General features: G+C 41.9%; 1 protein-coding gene across 1 annotated transcript in view; it reads right to left on the bottom strand.

Moving 5' to 3' along the window:
- The window catches only part of GPR176 (G protein-coupled receptor 176), a 76,873-nt gene that overhangs the window by 3,105 nt on the left and 57,001 nt on the right, over positions 1–16,767 (bottom strand). The window contains exon 2 of the mRNA XM_084629823.1: positions 4,156–4,408. Within this exon, the coding sequence (XP_084485949.1) occupies positions 4,156–4,408 (253 nt within the window). The remainder of the gene's footprint in view (positions 1–4,155; positions 4,409–16,767) is intronic.

Below are 16,767 nucleotides of genomic sequence, written 5' to 3'. Positions count from 1 at the left end.
GGGTGGAATCTCCTTCCTTAGATATTTTTAAGGTCAGGCTTGACAAAGCCCTGGCTAGGATGATTTAGTTGGGGATTGGTCCTGCTTTGAGCAGGGGGTTGGACTAGATGACCTCCTGAGGTCCCTTCCAACCCTGATATTCTATGATTCTATGAAGCACATGTCAATGATCAGCCAATAGCTATCCCTACCGTACCCAGGATTATATTACATTTTTGTCTGGATTTATATTCATTAAAAATATCTTATACTGGTCTTGAAACTTCCAAGTGGCTCTCTCATAATTTTTGTACCTCCATGCACATTGCACTGGTCATATTCAGAAAAAAGAATAATAATGACTGAGGCACATTTATGTTCATTCAAAACGCCAGAGTCTCAATTTAATCTGAAGGATATCCTATGACGGATTACCTCCCAAAGTACTTAGCACCAAAAAAAACCCCCAAAACCAAAGTGTCAGAGGTCACAAACAGGGACAGAATAATCCCAACATTTGTATGTAGGGCAATAAGAAATGTGGATAGATTTTGCCAGATCAGTAATCTAATGCACCATCAATGTCTTCATCCTGAATATCTTCGGATGTTGTTTCTAAACAAAATGTAATTGTAAGCAGCAATACAATATACCTGGCTGATATGATTGGAGAATGGTTGCAGTAGTTGGTGGCATGTGGCATGCAAGTCAGTGAAGTGAGAGTCCTGTTGCATACATGCTTTTGGCTGTGGTAAGTCACCTTGTGTAAGCAAGCATGATGTCTATAAATGCTGTAAAATTCTGGAGTCTTAGCTCTACTCTTCAAGAGAGAGCACTAAAAATAAATTGGATATAATTTTACTTGGCATGTGCATGAAAAACAGGTACAAGAATTTTTTAAAACATTTTGCTTTGTAGTATGGTTGGTGCTTAAGTACAAGGCCCTGTCAGTACAGTATGATTTCTGCATCTAGGTGCAATGTATGTAGCACTGCATGTGTCCCTCTACTGTAGAAAATAATGTGGATTTGATTTTCAAAAGTTGTGGTGCCCAGGGCCATCAGTAAATGGATAGTTATAAATATACCTAGCAATTTGCACATCCATCTGTGGTAACTGAACCAATTACATGCTCAAATTCATATTCTTTTTTGCTTGCAGATGTGGATGTTTGAGCTTTTAAAAATCAGGATCTGCTCATGTATTTGTGGTGTTATTGTCCTTTAGGTGACTTATTTCTAATCATAGGGATTCTCCTTATCAAGTGGTAGGGGCTTGTGCTTTTTGATGCTGAAGGACATGAATATTATTACTGAGGCCCACATAGTATGCAGTTTCACTGGTGACCATGGTGCCTGTTGCTTATAGGGTCGCAGATAGCTGTATAGTGTTTTTTGTTTGAGATACTGATGCTTGAATATGAATCTTGAATATTTCTCAACTCAATAATTTGCCATGCAAACCCCCACATCCTCTTCCTTGAAGATGTTAGAGATGAACAATAGCTTCAATGTAAGCTCCAGCCAATTAGTAAATATAAAAATACCTATCAGACTTCAAAAGCATCTCATGATACCACAGATATGCCTTATGGCTTTTACTGCTACAGATGCTATTAGAAGCTGAAATTGCTGATAGCAGACCAACCTTGGATAGAAGCCTCCCTCCATGAAGATTAGTTTGACTGGATACAACAGTTTTGTATACAGAGTAGTCATTGTAAAGTGTCCATACAGTATCTTGCCAGGGGCACAAGTAATTAATGAAGCCTAGGGAACTACAAAACAAGAGGTTTTAATGATCAGCCCCATCCAGCCCCTTTTGTTTAAAGAGAAAAGTACAATTCTTTTTCAGTCTCTCTTCAAACCAGAACAAACCAAGAGTGCAGGAACTGGGTTTAGCTAACACCATCCTTAAGTTGTGAATAGTAAAGAGGAAATGTGTCTAGTCAAATAGAGTTGTTCAAAACACCACCAGTTTGGTTCATAGGGCTTCCTGTAAACTTCTTCTTAATTAGTTGAGGTGAGTTCCCATCCTGAGTTTCCTTTTGAGCTCAGAGTTTGAACAACATCAAAAACTCAAAGGAAAACTCACTTGAGTTTCTAGTGATTTCCACCCCACCGTTAATCAGTCCAAGTGCTCTTGAAACTCAGCCAGATTTGCTCAAACAAGGTGCAAACTTTTTAATGAAACCCAAAGTAGCAAATTATAATTACAAAGCTAAACCCTTCAAAACAGGGATGTATATAATGGAACAATATGCATATAAATTTTGCACCAAGCCTGCCAAGCCCTGTGTGAGTGGCTGTCTGTATCTCCTACTAAAAAATCAATGTGAGCTCTGATGGCAGAAGCCCTGCAGGATCGATCCCTATGTTTACTTGTATGTATTATCCTGATGCACACTAGTGCTGTAACAGTTATGGGCCAATCACTTTTCCCCATTTGAAAATTCTGTTTTTCTTGGGCTCGTGCATTTAGTTTGCATTAGGTGAAACACAGTTCTCCCTCTTGATCATGCCTGAAATGTCAGGATGTAGTAGATCCTCAACACTCTAAGGGATAATTCTCTCTTCTCCCCAGTCAGACACCATATAGGGAAGGAAGTGTCAAATCATAAAGACCAGTAAATACAGAAATTATAATGAAAGCTAAAGAGGCACTTCCAGGCATAGCTGCAGTATCCAATATTTTGCCCAATATTAATAGAATGGTATTGGATGAAATTCATACCTTGTTTAACCCTGCTGAAGTCAATCGATGATTTGGTTCCTTACAGAACTGACTCAAGTTAACTACACCATTATCAGATTAGCACAAACAGCATTCGTACAATATACAATGTAGGGATCATTACTTGCAAGTAACATAGAACTTTGATGTCAGGTCAATTTAGTTGGCATTAATTATGCAATTAACTTGTATCACACTTATTTTTACAAGACAGTCTACTTTACTCTGGCAGCTGCAACATCCATTTATCTTATGTCATGTGACCAACCTGCCCAATATTAATCTCACACGCTGCATATTTCTGTTTTGGTCCAACACCATGTTGGACCCGGGTCTGTACAGGGAGACAGCCGCTCACTCGGGGGACACTAGGACCCACAGGCTGCCCCCCTCCCCCCCGCCTACTGTGTGGCCTGGCAGAAAGCTGCCAAGAGGAGCCAGTCAGAGTCTCCAGCCGGTAGGAGAAGAAGCAGCCAAAGCAAGAACTGTTGATGCTTTGGAGAACTTTCTCTTGTGTTGACTGTACTTTCTCTGCCTTGTGCTGATTGGCTGTTTGCACCAACCTCACCCTCCCTCACAGTCTCTTCACCTCAGCTTTACTCCAGACCTGCCCTTCTTACCTGCCCTGTCCCCCTTACCCTCTCGCCTTCAGTGCCCCCCTCCCTTCCCTTTTCTTTCCATTTACTTTATCCTCTCCCATCTATACCTACCTAAGGAGAGTGAGAAAATTGTGGAAATAACATGATGTTTGCTGCCATCACACCATTCACTCTGCTTGTGCGTTGTATCCTGTTCCCCACCCTAGGTCTGTCTGGTCTATTTAGAGTGTATGCTCTTTGAGGCAGGGACCATCTTTTTGTTTTATGTTTGTACAGCGCCTCATACAATGGGTCCTGGTCCATGACTGGGGCTACTATGTACTATGGTAATACAAATAATAATTTTGCATTAGTCTGGAACCAAAAATTTGTATTTTGCTCACAGAACCACTCATGTGAAACTGTACTTTTCCATGTTAATAGAGATCTGCCTCAAGATAGGTGGGATCAGAAAGTATTAATCACATAATGAGTGAGTTAATGGACAAGTATCCGAGAAGTTTGTTCATCCCAAAGACTTGTTACTAAGAAGGATTAATGACAGGAGGAATAAGAGGATAGAAGCATCTTTGAAGATACATCTGCATATCAAAACCCCTTTGTGAAGTACATAGATATCAGGATAAACTGAAATGAAACTGTTCTACACAACAGAGATTAATCTTTATATCCATACTTGTGTGGAAGGAAATTGAACTTTGTGAACACAAAGCTGGGGTGGAGGCAGTTGATATATTGGCACAAGGCACCATTAAACAATATTTAACATTCAGGTGTCTGTAATTAAGCAGGGAAGGAAATAAAGAAAATCAAGGACACTTTGCTAGTAAATTTAATTTCTTACCTGTCCAAAGCAATGGCAGGAAAACTAAGGATGGTCACTGAGCAGAAGACTTTATGCAAGAACTTGACAATTTTACAGAAGAGCATGGTGTAGATCCACCAACAGCAGTGTGGACTGGCACTAAGGACAATATCAAAAGGCACACAGACTAGACTGGCACAGATCCCAGAGCAGGCCAAGTTCTTAATGAAGCGGTTTGTTACTGATTTAAATACTGATGTTCTGCAGGTCGACCACAGCACCATGACGTTTCCTGGGAAAAGGGGGAAGAAAAAGACAAAATACAAATCTATACTTCTGACTAATTTGAATGTTTCAAAGTACTGCAAATAAAAGCACTTGTTTAGAATTAGCTATATATCTTTGGTTCCGCCTAATATTTGTATTATATAGGCAGAGCAAGAGCACGTATTTATGTGTATGCACAATTGGACACAAAGAGTTCAATTTCCAAATGTAAGTGGTTAAATAGGATGCCCAAACCATGCATTTAGATGCTTAAATTGACACAAAAGTGTTTCAAATGGGCAGTTTGTTTTGAGTATCCAAATATGGAAATCTATTAAGGTACCCACATTTCAAAAAATTGGCGCACAGTATTTTAAAAGATGGATATACAGAGTAAGAAAAGAAAGATTCCAGGTAAAGCTGATTTTACATTACTTGTCTGGGTGTGAAAATGGGTCAGCAGGCTGCTTTTTTACTACCTCTGAAGACCTTGGTACAAGTTTACAGTAGTGCATTGAGGCCTGTATTAGGCAACAAAAGAATGAGATTTATCTTCATTTACTTTTCAATTTATGGGATTCCATACAGACAATAATGTCTAATTATACCAAGGGAAAAAAAGAGAAACACACAAGATGAAATCAACCAAGTTTTTCCAATATTCAATATATATATACTCTACAGTTTGAAGAGAAATGTGGGATGAGGGTGTGGGGAGGAACAGAAAAAGGAAAGGCAGAAATCAACATTAGTTCAGATAGTATTTATCACTGATCATACTCTACTCCTGACACAAAAAGTCTGACATCAAAGACACAGTTCTTCCTGAATAACCTCGACAGTAACTAGTAATAGATAATGTTATGGCAGGTGTCACCAAGTGGTGCTTTTATACATAGTCTTTCAAGTTCTTTTTCTGTAGTGTGTAACATAATGTTCAGTCTTGGGAAGACATGCTGTGCTGTTGTTAGTATTTCTTAGGCAGGGTTCTCTGTAGGAGGTAGCTTCTGAAGAGAGGGAGTTCTGTGAGCAGCAGAAAAGTTTGCTATCTGCCTTTGGCTTTGATTAAAATAAATTCTTGGGGCAGTAACTTGTGTTGCTGCAGGGCTGAGATTCCTGGAAAAAGGGACTGACTGCCGTGCATGCTGTCTGACCACCTTTGTTCTAGAATTGGTGTATGGATATAAATAAAACAAGTTACACTAAGCATATACTCAAAATTCTATGTCACTGATATCTCCTCCACTGGGAAGCTGACCTGCAAGGCTCCAGATATTTGTTACTGCTCAACAGAGGCATTATACTGGTGTCAGAAAAGGACACTGGTGTCAGAAGAAGGGACAGCAGCAGCATGCCATTTTTCAGGATGATTGTAGACCCTAAAATTCCATCATGTTTCCCCTAATTTTAAACAAAACCAGTAACAGAACACATATACCCAGTGACTAGACATATACCCACTACAACTAGAGAGCTGCATTTGCCAACCTTTTCAAAAGTGGCTCTGAAATATCACCCACAAAGCTTATCACCTAACACACAGAAAGATTTATATGCTAAAAACAGAAGGCCAGAGAAATATCACTGCCCCTGCTGAAGGCAAAACCGATCCAAATGGGTAATTGGTTTCACAAGAAGTTGTTAAAGGCCCACAGCTGTCATTGTACAGAGAAGGACTCCTTACCCATGACATTAAAATCTCACAGCAGCACAACGGGAAAGGAAGCAATCTGCCTTTGTAGCACGTAGTGCTGGATCCCTCCTGCTGCACACCAAGATGTCAGATACGAGATTGAGCACAAACTGATTGCAAGAGAGAGATTTTTACAGAAAAGAGAACATTTCCTAATAGGAAAAGCACAACCAGAGATCACAACTAGTGTTAAAAAATAGATAGAAATGCCGTTAGTTGAGTGTAAGTCCTTGCTTCATTCTGCCAACTAGCTTTTTAGAAACTAGCCAGTATCTTTACTGTATCGTTTCAGAAAAGTGTACAGTATAACTTCTGAAATATTCACCATTGATATGCTGTATAGGTTTACAGTAAATAAATATAACTCTTTATTCAATTTTACATCAATTGTATGATGTATTTCTTATTACCCAAATTCCTATTTGGTAGCTGACAAAATATTTAGCTAAGTATTTACTATTTGATGTGTTTAAAAATAGAATCTTCATCTAGTTTTGGCAGGTGCCTTGGGCATGATAAAATATTCACCAAGCAGCATTCAATCAGCTGGGTTTAAAGCTTCTGAAAGCACTAGAAGGTATTCAGTCAATCATATCACTTGCTCAACAAAGTATTCCTTGTTATTCCTATCCTCCAGTTATTAAAGGAGGACACTTCAGACAGTAACAACATACTATTATGATGACCTGGAGCAGGGGAGAAGCTGATGGCTTTGTTTGTAAATTGAAACTATTTACCTATTTTGAATTTCTTTAGTAGCTCTTCACAGTAAATCACTAAATCACTGCAAGGTTCACCTCTCTGTTAGAATGAATACAAATAAAGACGCTGAGAAAGAAAAGCAACTAGCGGACGTTTTTATGGTTCAGACACTGCTAGAGAAGTGTTGAGCTATTCTTCATATTCCTGTGGCATAAGGTCTAATGAAGTAGGACAGTCTGAGTCTAGAGAGACAGCCTTGGAGTCAGTTTTATAAACCATGAGTTGTCATATGATTTCCTCCATTGGGAGGTATAGAGGAAATGAAAATAGCACAAGTCCTGACCAAACCTGGCTGATGAGTGGGAGGAGTAGAGATCACAAGGCATCGTTCCTCTCTCTCTAAGATGGAGGAATCCTTTACCTATACATGATGCAACTGGACCGCCACATGTGTTCGATGGGTCATAGCTTGGGGACAGAGCTGAGTGCAAGCACTCAAAAGGGTATATTATACCTCCAAAACCAATGGGTTTTTCAATGGAAAATCAATCAGGCACTAATGCTACTCAGAGAAGCTTTAACTTTATTTGTACTTGCAGCCATGGTTAACTAGCTCCTAGGCAAGCCAGGCTACCAGAGGAGACTAGGACATTGGGCATCAGCATGCAGTGGCAAGCTCTCCATGCCGATAGCTTGAAATCAGCAGATTTCCCACCATATGCCACAAAGCCTTCGCCTCAAAGAAAATAAGGCACTGAAAACTCCACACAGGAGTCAGATAGTATGGAGACAATCAAAGCCTACACAGGGAACTGCACAGTTTTCCATATCAGTTTTGCTTACCCATCATCCATTTATTTTCATGGGAGAGGATGACACTGTTCTAGGTGACTGAGTTATTTAACTAGCATTACAGCAGTCTGTGTTTTGAGTCTTTTCCATACTTGTATAGCCAGAGTTGTTCCTTTTTTGTCCACATTCCTCTGTCATTAGCTGTTGGAATTTGTGAAAGATCCCAGACTACTATCGGTATTCTGGCTGGTTTATAGCTCCATGTTTCAGGTCATTACAGCTGAAAATACTATAGACATTTTCTATCAAAGGTTATTTTCCTAGGTATTTGGATGATAAGCCAGGCCACCTTGGGCTCACATTTAATAAATGACACCAGATTGTGCTAGTCAATTCTTGGATGGGAGACTTCTATGGGAAGCGGTGCTGGTGATTCAACAGATGGCACTGTCCCCTCAGTACTAAACTAATGTACAGGCATCTCTTATGGCAACCTTGGTATAGCGAGTCACCTATTGTTGTTTAAGATTTCAAATATGTTAGAGGAAAGGACAAAACTGTATTTTAATTAAAAAGGAGAAATATAAATTCTTGTTTGATAGTAGTTCTTAATGGGCAAATGTCTACAATAAAACAACCACTACAACTGGCATTAGTTGGCAACCTTGCTGGCATTCTGTGTGACTTTCAACGACGGGTAGATGCCTAACTCCCATTCAGGCCTTTGGAAATGTTTCCCAGCAACAATGAGTAATCACTGGCCTCTGCAGGCTTCACTGAAAAATAGATCCTTTAAATTTAGAAAAAAAATTAAGTATAGAGTCTGCCAAACTAATTTAAATAAAGTTAATCTACTTGTACTACTGCAAATTTTAATATACAATAAATATCTTTATGCACTGTCTATTCATAATGTTGTATATGTATGTAATAAATGGTTGCCTTAGGTAACCCCAACTTTTTTTTGTTCTGAAATTTTAGGGAGACCAATGTAAGCAGAGTTACAATAATGAAAATACCCAGAGAAGTAGAGTCAGAAAAAAAAGTTACTACAAAAATGGGCTAATATATCACGCTGAAAAATAGTCTGCTAAGGCGACAAACTCCGGCGAACATTTTTACGTGTTCATGGAATCTACGGGTAGCAACATACTCAGAACTTTTATTATTATCAATAAAGTTGCATTCTGATTCAAAGTGGTGAAACAGGTAGAAACATATTAAACTCAGTTGTCAGCGCACCTTTTTCCACACCAAGCTCCACCATTCTTAAATGTCTTTGCTAGACTCAAAGTGTTGATCCAGGTATTAAAATCAAACAGATAATTTTGTAACAACATCTCTTAGTAATAACTCTAATAATAAGTAAAACTCTGAATAATATCTTTAACAACCAGCAAGATGATCACAATAGAAACCAGAGATGGTCATCTAAAAGAAATACCTTTGCCACTAAGTCAGAATTAAGTCTTTATTCGCTGTGGATTTACTCATGAAACCTTAGCTAATGTACCCTCATGGATCTAGTTTTCAGCTGGATACCAAATTATACTTTTGTTAACATTAGCTAGATCAGGATTGAAGCAAAACTCCCAATACAAAGCCCACACACTTCAAATCTGACTTGTTTTTCCTACTTCTTACTTTCATGAACTCTCACGTCCCACCTAGAGTGGAATTTATTGGATGTAAGTATCTTTACAACAGTAACAAAAACTTTGAGGTTGCTAATAGAACTGGTTGGAAAATGGGTTCCCCCACCCCCCTGGACAATTTCATTGAAAACATTGATACCTCCTCTTAAAAACCAACAATTTTCAATTTTCAGCAACAACCACAACAACAAATTTTTTTTTATATTTTTTTTATTTTCTGTTTTTTTTCCTTAATCAAAATAAAAGCCTTGTAGACTGACAGTATGCATCCTCTTTGCATATGGAAAATATAAAGCAAAGTTTCTAAATTCCCTAACCAATGAATTTTATAATGAGTAGGGCTCCTAGGTACTATCACAATACAAATAAATAATAATAATTCTTGCTTGCTTACATTAATGTCATTACCACACTTCTGTTAAATTTATGGCCAATTAATTTTGATTTCACTCTTTTTTTCAACTCTTGTTTTTTCACTTTTTAGTTTATATGTATGTGTAGGCAGATCTTTGACATCTGAGGCAAAACTAATGTTAAACATAATAGCTGCTGCACACTGGAATTATTGCTTCAGGACCAGCAGTTAAGAGAACCACCCACTCTCCCTGACCTATGCCACACTTCTTTCTTTCTTACGCAACAACAGGGGGTGTAGAGGAGTATTTTAAAACCTTGTGGCAAAAAAACCAGGATGGAGACTTATGTTTACACATCTAGGGTAAAATTTTGGACCATTTAAGTCAACAGAAAACCTCCCACTAACTTAAATGTAGCCAGAATTTCACCTTTGTGATATTTCATTGTGCACCTGAGATGATGCACAACTCCCTATCTCCATGCCACATGGGCTGTTACAGGATTGCTTTCCCAAACAGTCTAGATTAAGAGCTGGGTTGTTTTCCTGTTTTGTTTTTTAATTTCTTCTGTGAAAACCATCAGATCATCCTCCTGGGATGCTGCACAGTGCCATACCACGGGGAACAGAAAATGCTCCCGTACAGAAAAAAAATACAACAGCTCCAGAACAGTGTGCACCGATGTAGGTGAATCTAATTCTTTCCAATATGTTTCAAGATGTTCATTTTTGTATTTTTGAGCAAAATTCATTATAAACTTGAATATTATTTTTTCATTCCAAGAATCAGGCTGTTCTATTCACATACACCTTATTTTTAAGATACTGTTTCTTTTTCATGTGCTTGCAGTTATCGTTCACACATGACTCTGAGAGATTTAAAACTTGCATACAAATTGATGATTGTTGCTTGCGCCTGCATTTAAAATGCCAGTTGTGTTCTATCCCTCTCCAATACAGCAAGCAACTGGAATGCGTTTTTAAATTCTTTCATGTACACAGCTGTCTTTAAATAAAAACGTGTAACATTTCCTCCATCAGGCATAAAGATGTGATGTTTGCACATCTATCTAGGTGTTTGTATAGCCTCTATCACCCTAGTATCTCAGCCCTGGTCTACACTAGGAGTTGAGGTAGAATTTAGCAGTGTTAAATCGATTTAACCCTGCACCCGTCCACACAACAAAGTCCTTTTTTTTTTTTTTTTACTTAAAGGGCTCTTAAAATTGATTTTCTTACTCCACCCCCGACAAGAGGATTAGCTCTGAAATCGGCCTTGCCAGGTCGAATTTGGGGTACTGTGGATGCAATTAGACAGTATTGGCCTCCGGGAGCTATCCCAGAGTGCTCCATTGTGACCGCTCTGGACAGCACTCTCAACTCAGACGCACTGGCCAGGTAGACAGGAAAAGGCCCGTGAACTTTTGAATTTCAATTTCCTGTTTGGCCAGCGTGGCAAGCTGCAGGTGAGTGCAGAGCTCATCAGCAGAGGTGACCATGCAGAGCTCATCAGCAGAGGAGACTATGATGGAGTCCCAGAATTGCAAAAGAGCTCCAGCATGGACTGAACGGGAGGTACGGGATCTGATCGCTGTATGGGGAAGGGAATCCATGCTATCAGAACTCCGTTCCAGTTTTCGAAATGCCAAAACCTTTGTCAAAATCTCCCAGGGCATGAAGGACAGAGGCCATAACAGGGACCCGAAGCAGTGCTGCATGAAACTTAAGGAGCTGAGGCAAGCCTACCAGAAAACCAGAGAAGCAAACGGCCGCTCCGGGTCAGAGCCCAAAACATGCCGCTTCTATGATGAGCTGCATGCCATTTTAGGGGATTCAGCTATCACTGCCCCAACCGTGTTGTTTGATTCCTTCAATGGAAATGGAGGCAACACAGAAGCAGGTTTTGGGGATGAGGAAGATGATGATGACGAGGTTGTAGATAGCTCACAGCAAGCAAGGAGACACTGGTTTTCCCGACAGCCAGGAACTGTTTCTCACCCTGGACCTGGAGCCAGTACCCCCTTAACCCACCCAAGGCTGTCTCCTGGACCTGCCAGGCAGAGAAGGGACTTCTGGCGAGTCTATCCTTATAAATAGTATACATAGTTTAAAAGCAAGCGTGTTTAATGATTAATTTTCCCTGGCATTCGCGGCCAGTACAGCTACTGGAAAAGTCTGTTAACGTGTCTGGGGATGGAGCAGAAATCCTCCAGGGACATCTCCATAAAGCTCTCCTGGATGTACTCCCAAAGCCTTTGCAAAAGGTTTCTGGGGAGGGCAGCCTTATTCTGTCCACCATGGTAAGACACTTTACCACGCCAGGCCAGTAGCACGTAGTCAGGAATCATTGCAGAACAAAGCATTGCAGCGAATGTTTGCTGGCGTTCAAACAACATCCGTTCTTTATCTCTCTGTGTTATCGTCAGGAGAGTGATATCATTCAAAGTCACCTGGTTGAAATAGGGTGCTTTTCTTAAGGGGACATTCAAAGGTGGCTGTTCCTGCTGGGCTGTTTGCCTGTGGCTGAACAGAAATGTTCCCTGCTGTTAGCCACGGGAAGGGGGGAGGGGTTAGCCACGCGATGTGGGGAGGCAAAATGTGACCTTGTAACGAAAGCACATGTGCTATGTATGTAATGTTAACAGCAAGGTTTACCGTGAGAGTGTACCCATTGTTCTATAAAATGTGTCTTTTTATATACCTCTGCTGACTGCTCACTGTCCCTTTTTTTTCTCCACCAGCTGCATGTGTTTCAAGGATCACAGGATCTTCTCCTTCCCAGAGGCTAGCGAAGATTAGAAAGCGAAAAAAACGCTCTCGTGATGAAATGTTCTCTGAGCTCATGCTGTCCTCCCACGCTGACAGAACACAGAAGAATGCATGGAGGCAGACAATGTCAGAGTGCAGGAAAGCACAAAATGACCGGGAGGAGAGGTGGCGAGCTGAAGAGAGGGCTGAAGCTGAAAAGTGGCGGCAGCGTGACGAGAGGAGGCAGGATTCAATGCTGAGGCAGCTGGAGGATCAAACTAATATGCTCCAGCGTAAGGTTGAGCTGCAGGAAAGGCAGCAGGAGCACAGACCGCCCCAAGTTCCATAGCCTTCTCAACCAGACGCCCAAGAACACGGTTGGGGGGCCTCCGGCCACCCAGCCGCTCCATCCCAGAGGATTGCCCAAGCAACAGTAGGCTGGCATTCAATAAGTTTTAAAGTTTTAAACTTTTAAAGTGCTGTGTGGCCTTGTCCTTCTCTCCTCCACCACCCCTCCCGGGCTACCTTGGCAGTTATCCCCCTATTTGTGTGATGAATTAATAAAGAATGCATGAATGTGAAGCAACAATGACTTTATTGCTTCTGCAAGTGGTGATTGAAGGGAGGAGGGGACGGTGGTTAGCTTACAGGGAAGTAGAGTGAACCAAAGGGGGTGGGTGGTTTCATCAAGGAGAAACAAACAGAACTTTCACACTGTAGCCTGGCTAGTCCTGAAACTGGTTTTCAAAGCTTCCGTACCCTCCTGTGCTCTTCTAACCGCCCTGGTGTCTGGCTGCATGTAACCAGCGGCCAGGCGATTTGCCTCAACCTCCCACCCTGCCATAAATGTCTCCCCCTTACTCTCATAGATATTGTGGAGCGCACAGCAAGCAGTAATAACAGTGGCAAGATTGGTTTCGCTGTGGTCTAACCGAGTCAGTAAACTGCACCAGCGTGCTTTTAAACATCCAAATGCACATGCTACCACCGTTCTGCACTTGCTCAGCCTGTAGTTGAACAGCTCCTGATAACTGTCCAGGTTGCCTGTGTATGGCTTCATGAGCCATGGCATTAAGGGGTAAGCTGGGTCCCCAAGGATAACTATAGGCATTTCAACATCCCCAACAGTTATTTTCTGGTCTGGGAATACAGTCCCTTCCTGCAGCTTTTGAAACAGACCAGAGTTCCTGAAGATGCGAGCATCATGTACCTTTCCCGGCCATCCCACGTTGATGTTGGTGAAACGTCCCTTGTGATCACCAGTGCTTGCAGCACCATTGAAAAGTATCCCTTGCGGTTTATGTACTCACCGGATTGGTGCTCCAGTGCCAAGATAGGGATATGGGTTCCGTCTATGGTCCCACCACAGTTAGGGAATCCCATTGCAGCAAAGCCATCCACTATGATCTGCATATTTCCCAGGGTCACTACCCTTGATATCAGCAGATCTTTGATTGCATGGGCTACCTGCATCACAGCAGCCCCAACAGTAGATTTGCCCACTCCAAATTGATTCCCAACTGACCGGTAGCTGTCTGGCGTTGCAAGCTTCCACAGGGCTATTGCCACTTGCTTCTCAACTGTGAGGGCTGCTCTCATCTTGGTATTCTTGTGCCTCAGGGCAGGGGAAAGCAAGTCACAAAGTTCCATGAAAGTGCTCTTACGCAGGCGAAAGTTTCGCAGCCACTGGAATTCGTCCCAGACCGGCAAATCTATGCAGTCCCACCAGTCTCTGCTTGTTTCCCGGGCCCAGAATTGGCCTTCCACCGCATGAACCTGCCCCAGTAGCACCATGATGCCCGCATTGCCAGGGCCCGTGCTTTGAGAGAAGTCTGTGTCCCATGTCCTCATCACTCTCATCACCATGCTGACGTCGCCTACTCGTCTGGTTTCACTTTGCCAGGTTCTGGTGCTGCATATACTGCTGGATAATGCGCGTGCTGTTTAATGTGCTCCTAATTGCCAAAGTGATCTGAGCAGGCTCCATGCTTGCCGTGGTATGGCGTCTGCACCGAAAAAAGGCACGGAACGATTGTCTGCCATTACTCTGATGGAGGGAGGGGCAACTGATGACATGGCTTACAGGGTTGGCTTACAGGAAATTAAAATCAACAAAGGGGGTGGCTTTACATCAAGGAGAAACAAAAACAACTGTTACACAGAATGGCCCCCTCAAGGATTGAACTCAAAACCCTGGGTTTAGCAGGCCAATGCTCAACACAATGAGCTATCCCTCCCCCCAGTATTTCAGGCAGGACTGAATCTCCATTAAACTTTTCAAGGTGCCCCTGACAGACCTCACCGAAACAATTGTCGGCCATTGATTTCATGAAGGGAGGAGGGAGCAAATGAATACAAAACAAATCTGGTGTATTTTTTGTTTTGATCCACTCCATCTATCTTTTACATCTTTGGCTGGCAGCAGACAGTGCAGTAGGACTGCTAGCCATCCTCATCTCCTGCCTGCTCGCCAGAAGACAGTACAACAGGACTGCCGGCAGGACTAAAGAGAATGACCTGGTCAAGTCACTCCTATTTTAGTCCCTGAGCCCATGTCTGCCCAGGCGCTCCTGATCAACCTTACCAAGGCAGCCAAGAGCACCTCGGACATGATGACGATGGTTATCAGGCCTATTGCACCATCCGCGGCCACAAGGCAATGTGTTGCTGCTATGTAGCAACGCAGTACCACATCTGCCAGTATCCAGGAGACATACAGTGACAGTGAGCTGAGCAGGCTCCATGGTATGGCGTCTGCACAGGTAACTCAGGAAAAAAGGCGCGAAATGATTGTCTGCCGTTGCTTTCACGGAGGGAGGAAGGAAGGGTCTGACGACATGTACCCAGAACCACCCGCGACAATGTTTTTGCCCCATTAGGCATTGGGATCTCAACCCAGAATTCCAATGGGCAGCAGAGACTGCGGGAACTGTGGGATAGCTACCCACAGTGCAACACTCCGGTACTGTGGAAGCACTCCGCCGAGTTAATGCACTTAATGCACTTAGAGCATTTAGTGTGGGGGGACACACAATTGACTAGAAAAAATTATTTCTAAAAAACCGACTTCTATAAATTCGACCTAATTTTGTAGTGTAGACATACTCTTAGTGCCTTCCAAATAGAAATAACAACCCAAGTCCCAGCATTCAAAGCTCCATCTTGATCCTAACAGCTTTTCACAGGGATCCACCTCTTACTTAAAAATGAGGAAGGCAGTGGGCTGTAATTTAGTGTACTACTGACTGCATTCATCATATCCCTGGGCCACACTGACTTGCCTATAAAACTGATCTTGAAACATACTCATCACAACCTCAAACCTACACTTTTTTGGCTTACACGTGAGTACGATATGCTTGGTAACTTGAATCTGTTTCTGTCATGTATACAGAGGAATGAAGTAAGTCTTACTCAGATACAAGAGATCAGTGCTCATTTTCTTCGAATGCCTGAGCAGGTAAAAAAAAATGTCCCTTAGAATACTAAAAATAGTTGGAGTAAACACCGTGCAGTGGAGCTTGCTGTTCTATAAAATCCCTGTTTGCCGAAGGTGTAGGTGTTCAGAAAGTCTGTCTGTCACGCTCCTGCCTCCAGGAATGCCTATCTGCTTTTACAGGTATAAAAGTTTCACATATTTACTTTCTCTTGATCGCAAAATGTACTGTCAGTTGTTATATCACCAGTTCCCAATTATATGTACACAGCATATTCTGCTATTCTTTATTTGCCTGTTATTTCCTTACTAATCACACTATGGAAAGAAAAAACACAAGAGTAGGACTCCAAAAACTAGACAACTTATTAAAATAAATACAGGCATCACTAGAAAGAAAAAGAAAATAGAAGCAACACCCTGTCACTTTTTGTAAAGTGATTTATTTATTCGTATCTTCATTAAAAGGGTTTCCTTTTCAGGAAATCTATACGTGCATCTCCAGCTATGGTCCCAGCGGTGTGAGTGTTAGCACAGATAAGATGGCACTTTTACCCCTGTTGTCTAAAGTTACTCTGAGAAGTTAGATGACATAGGGTTAAAAGGCCAATGCATGTCCATATTAGGACTCCCACTATGGCTACCACTGGTGGCACACTTTAAGTGTAGATTTGCTCACAGACTAGAAGTGTGGTTTCACTATAGCAGGCGAAGATCTATGTGACAAATGCTCCCCTCCACTCCATCTGAGGAGCAGTGGTAGGGCCTCTCTACACCTCTACACCTGGAACCCCGACCTGGGATATTCTATCTACTACCCAAGATCCATAAACCTGGAAATCCTGGGCACCCCATCATCTCAGGCATTGGCACCCTGACAGCAGGATTGTCTGGTTATGTAGACTCCCTCCTCAGGCCCTACGCTATCAGCACTCCCAGCTACCTTCGAGACATCACTGACTTCCTGAGGAAACTACAATCCATCGGTGATCTTCCTGATAAC

This window comes from Lepidochelys olivacea, assembly GCF_965140295.1.
Source record: "Lepidochelys olivacea isolate rLepOli2 genome assembly, chromosome: 6".
In the NCBI taxonomy this organism is placed as follows: Eukaryota; Metazoa; Chordata; order Testudines; family Cheloniidae; genus Lepidochelys; species Lepidochelys olivacea.
Note: the sequence above shows the minus strand (reverse complement) of the source record. Positions and strands in the feature narration are given on the sequence as shown.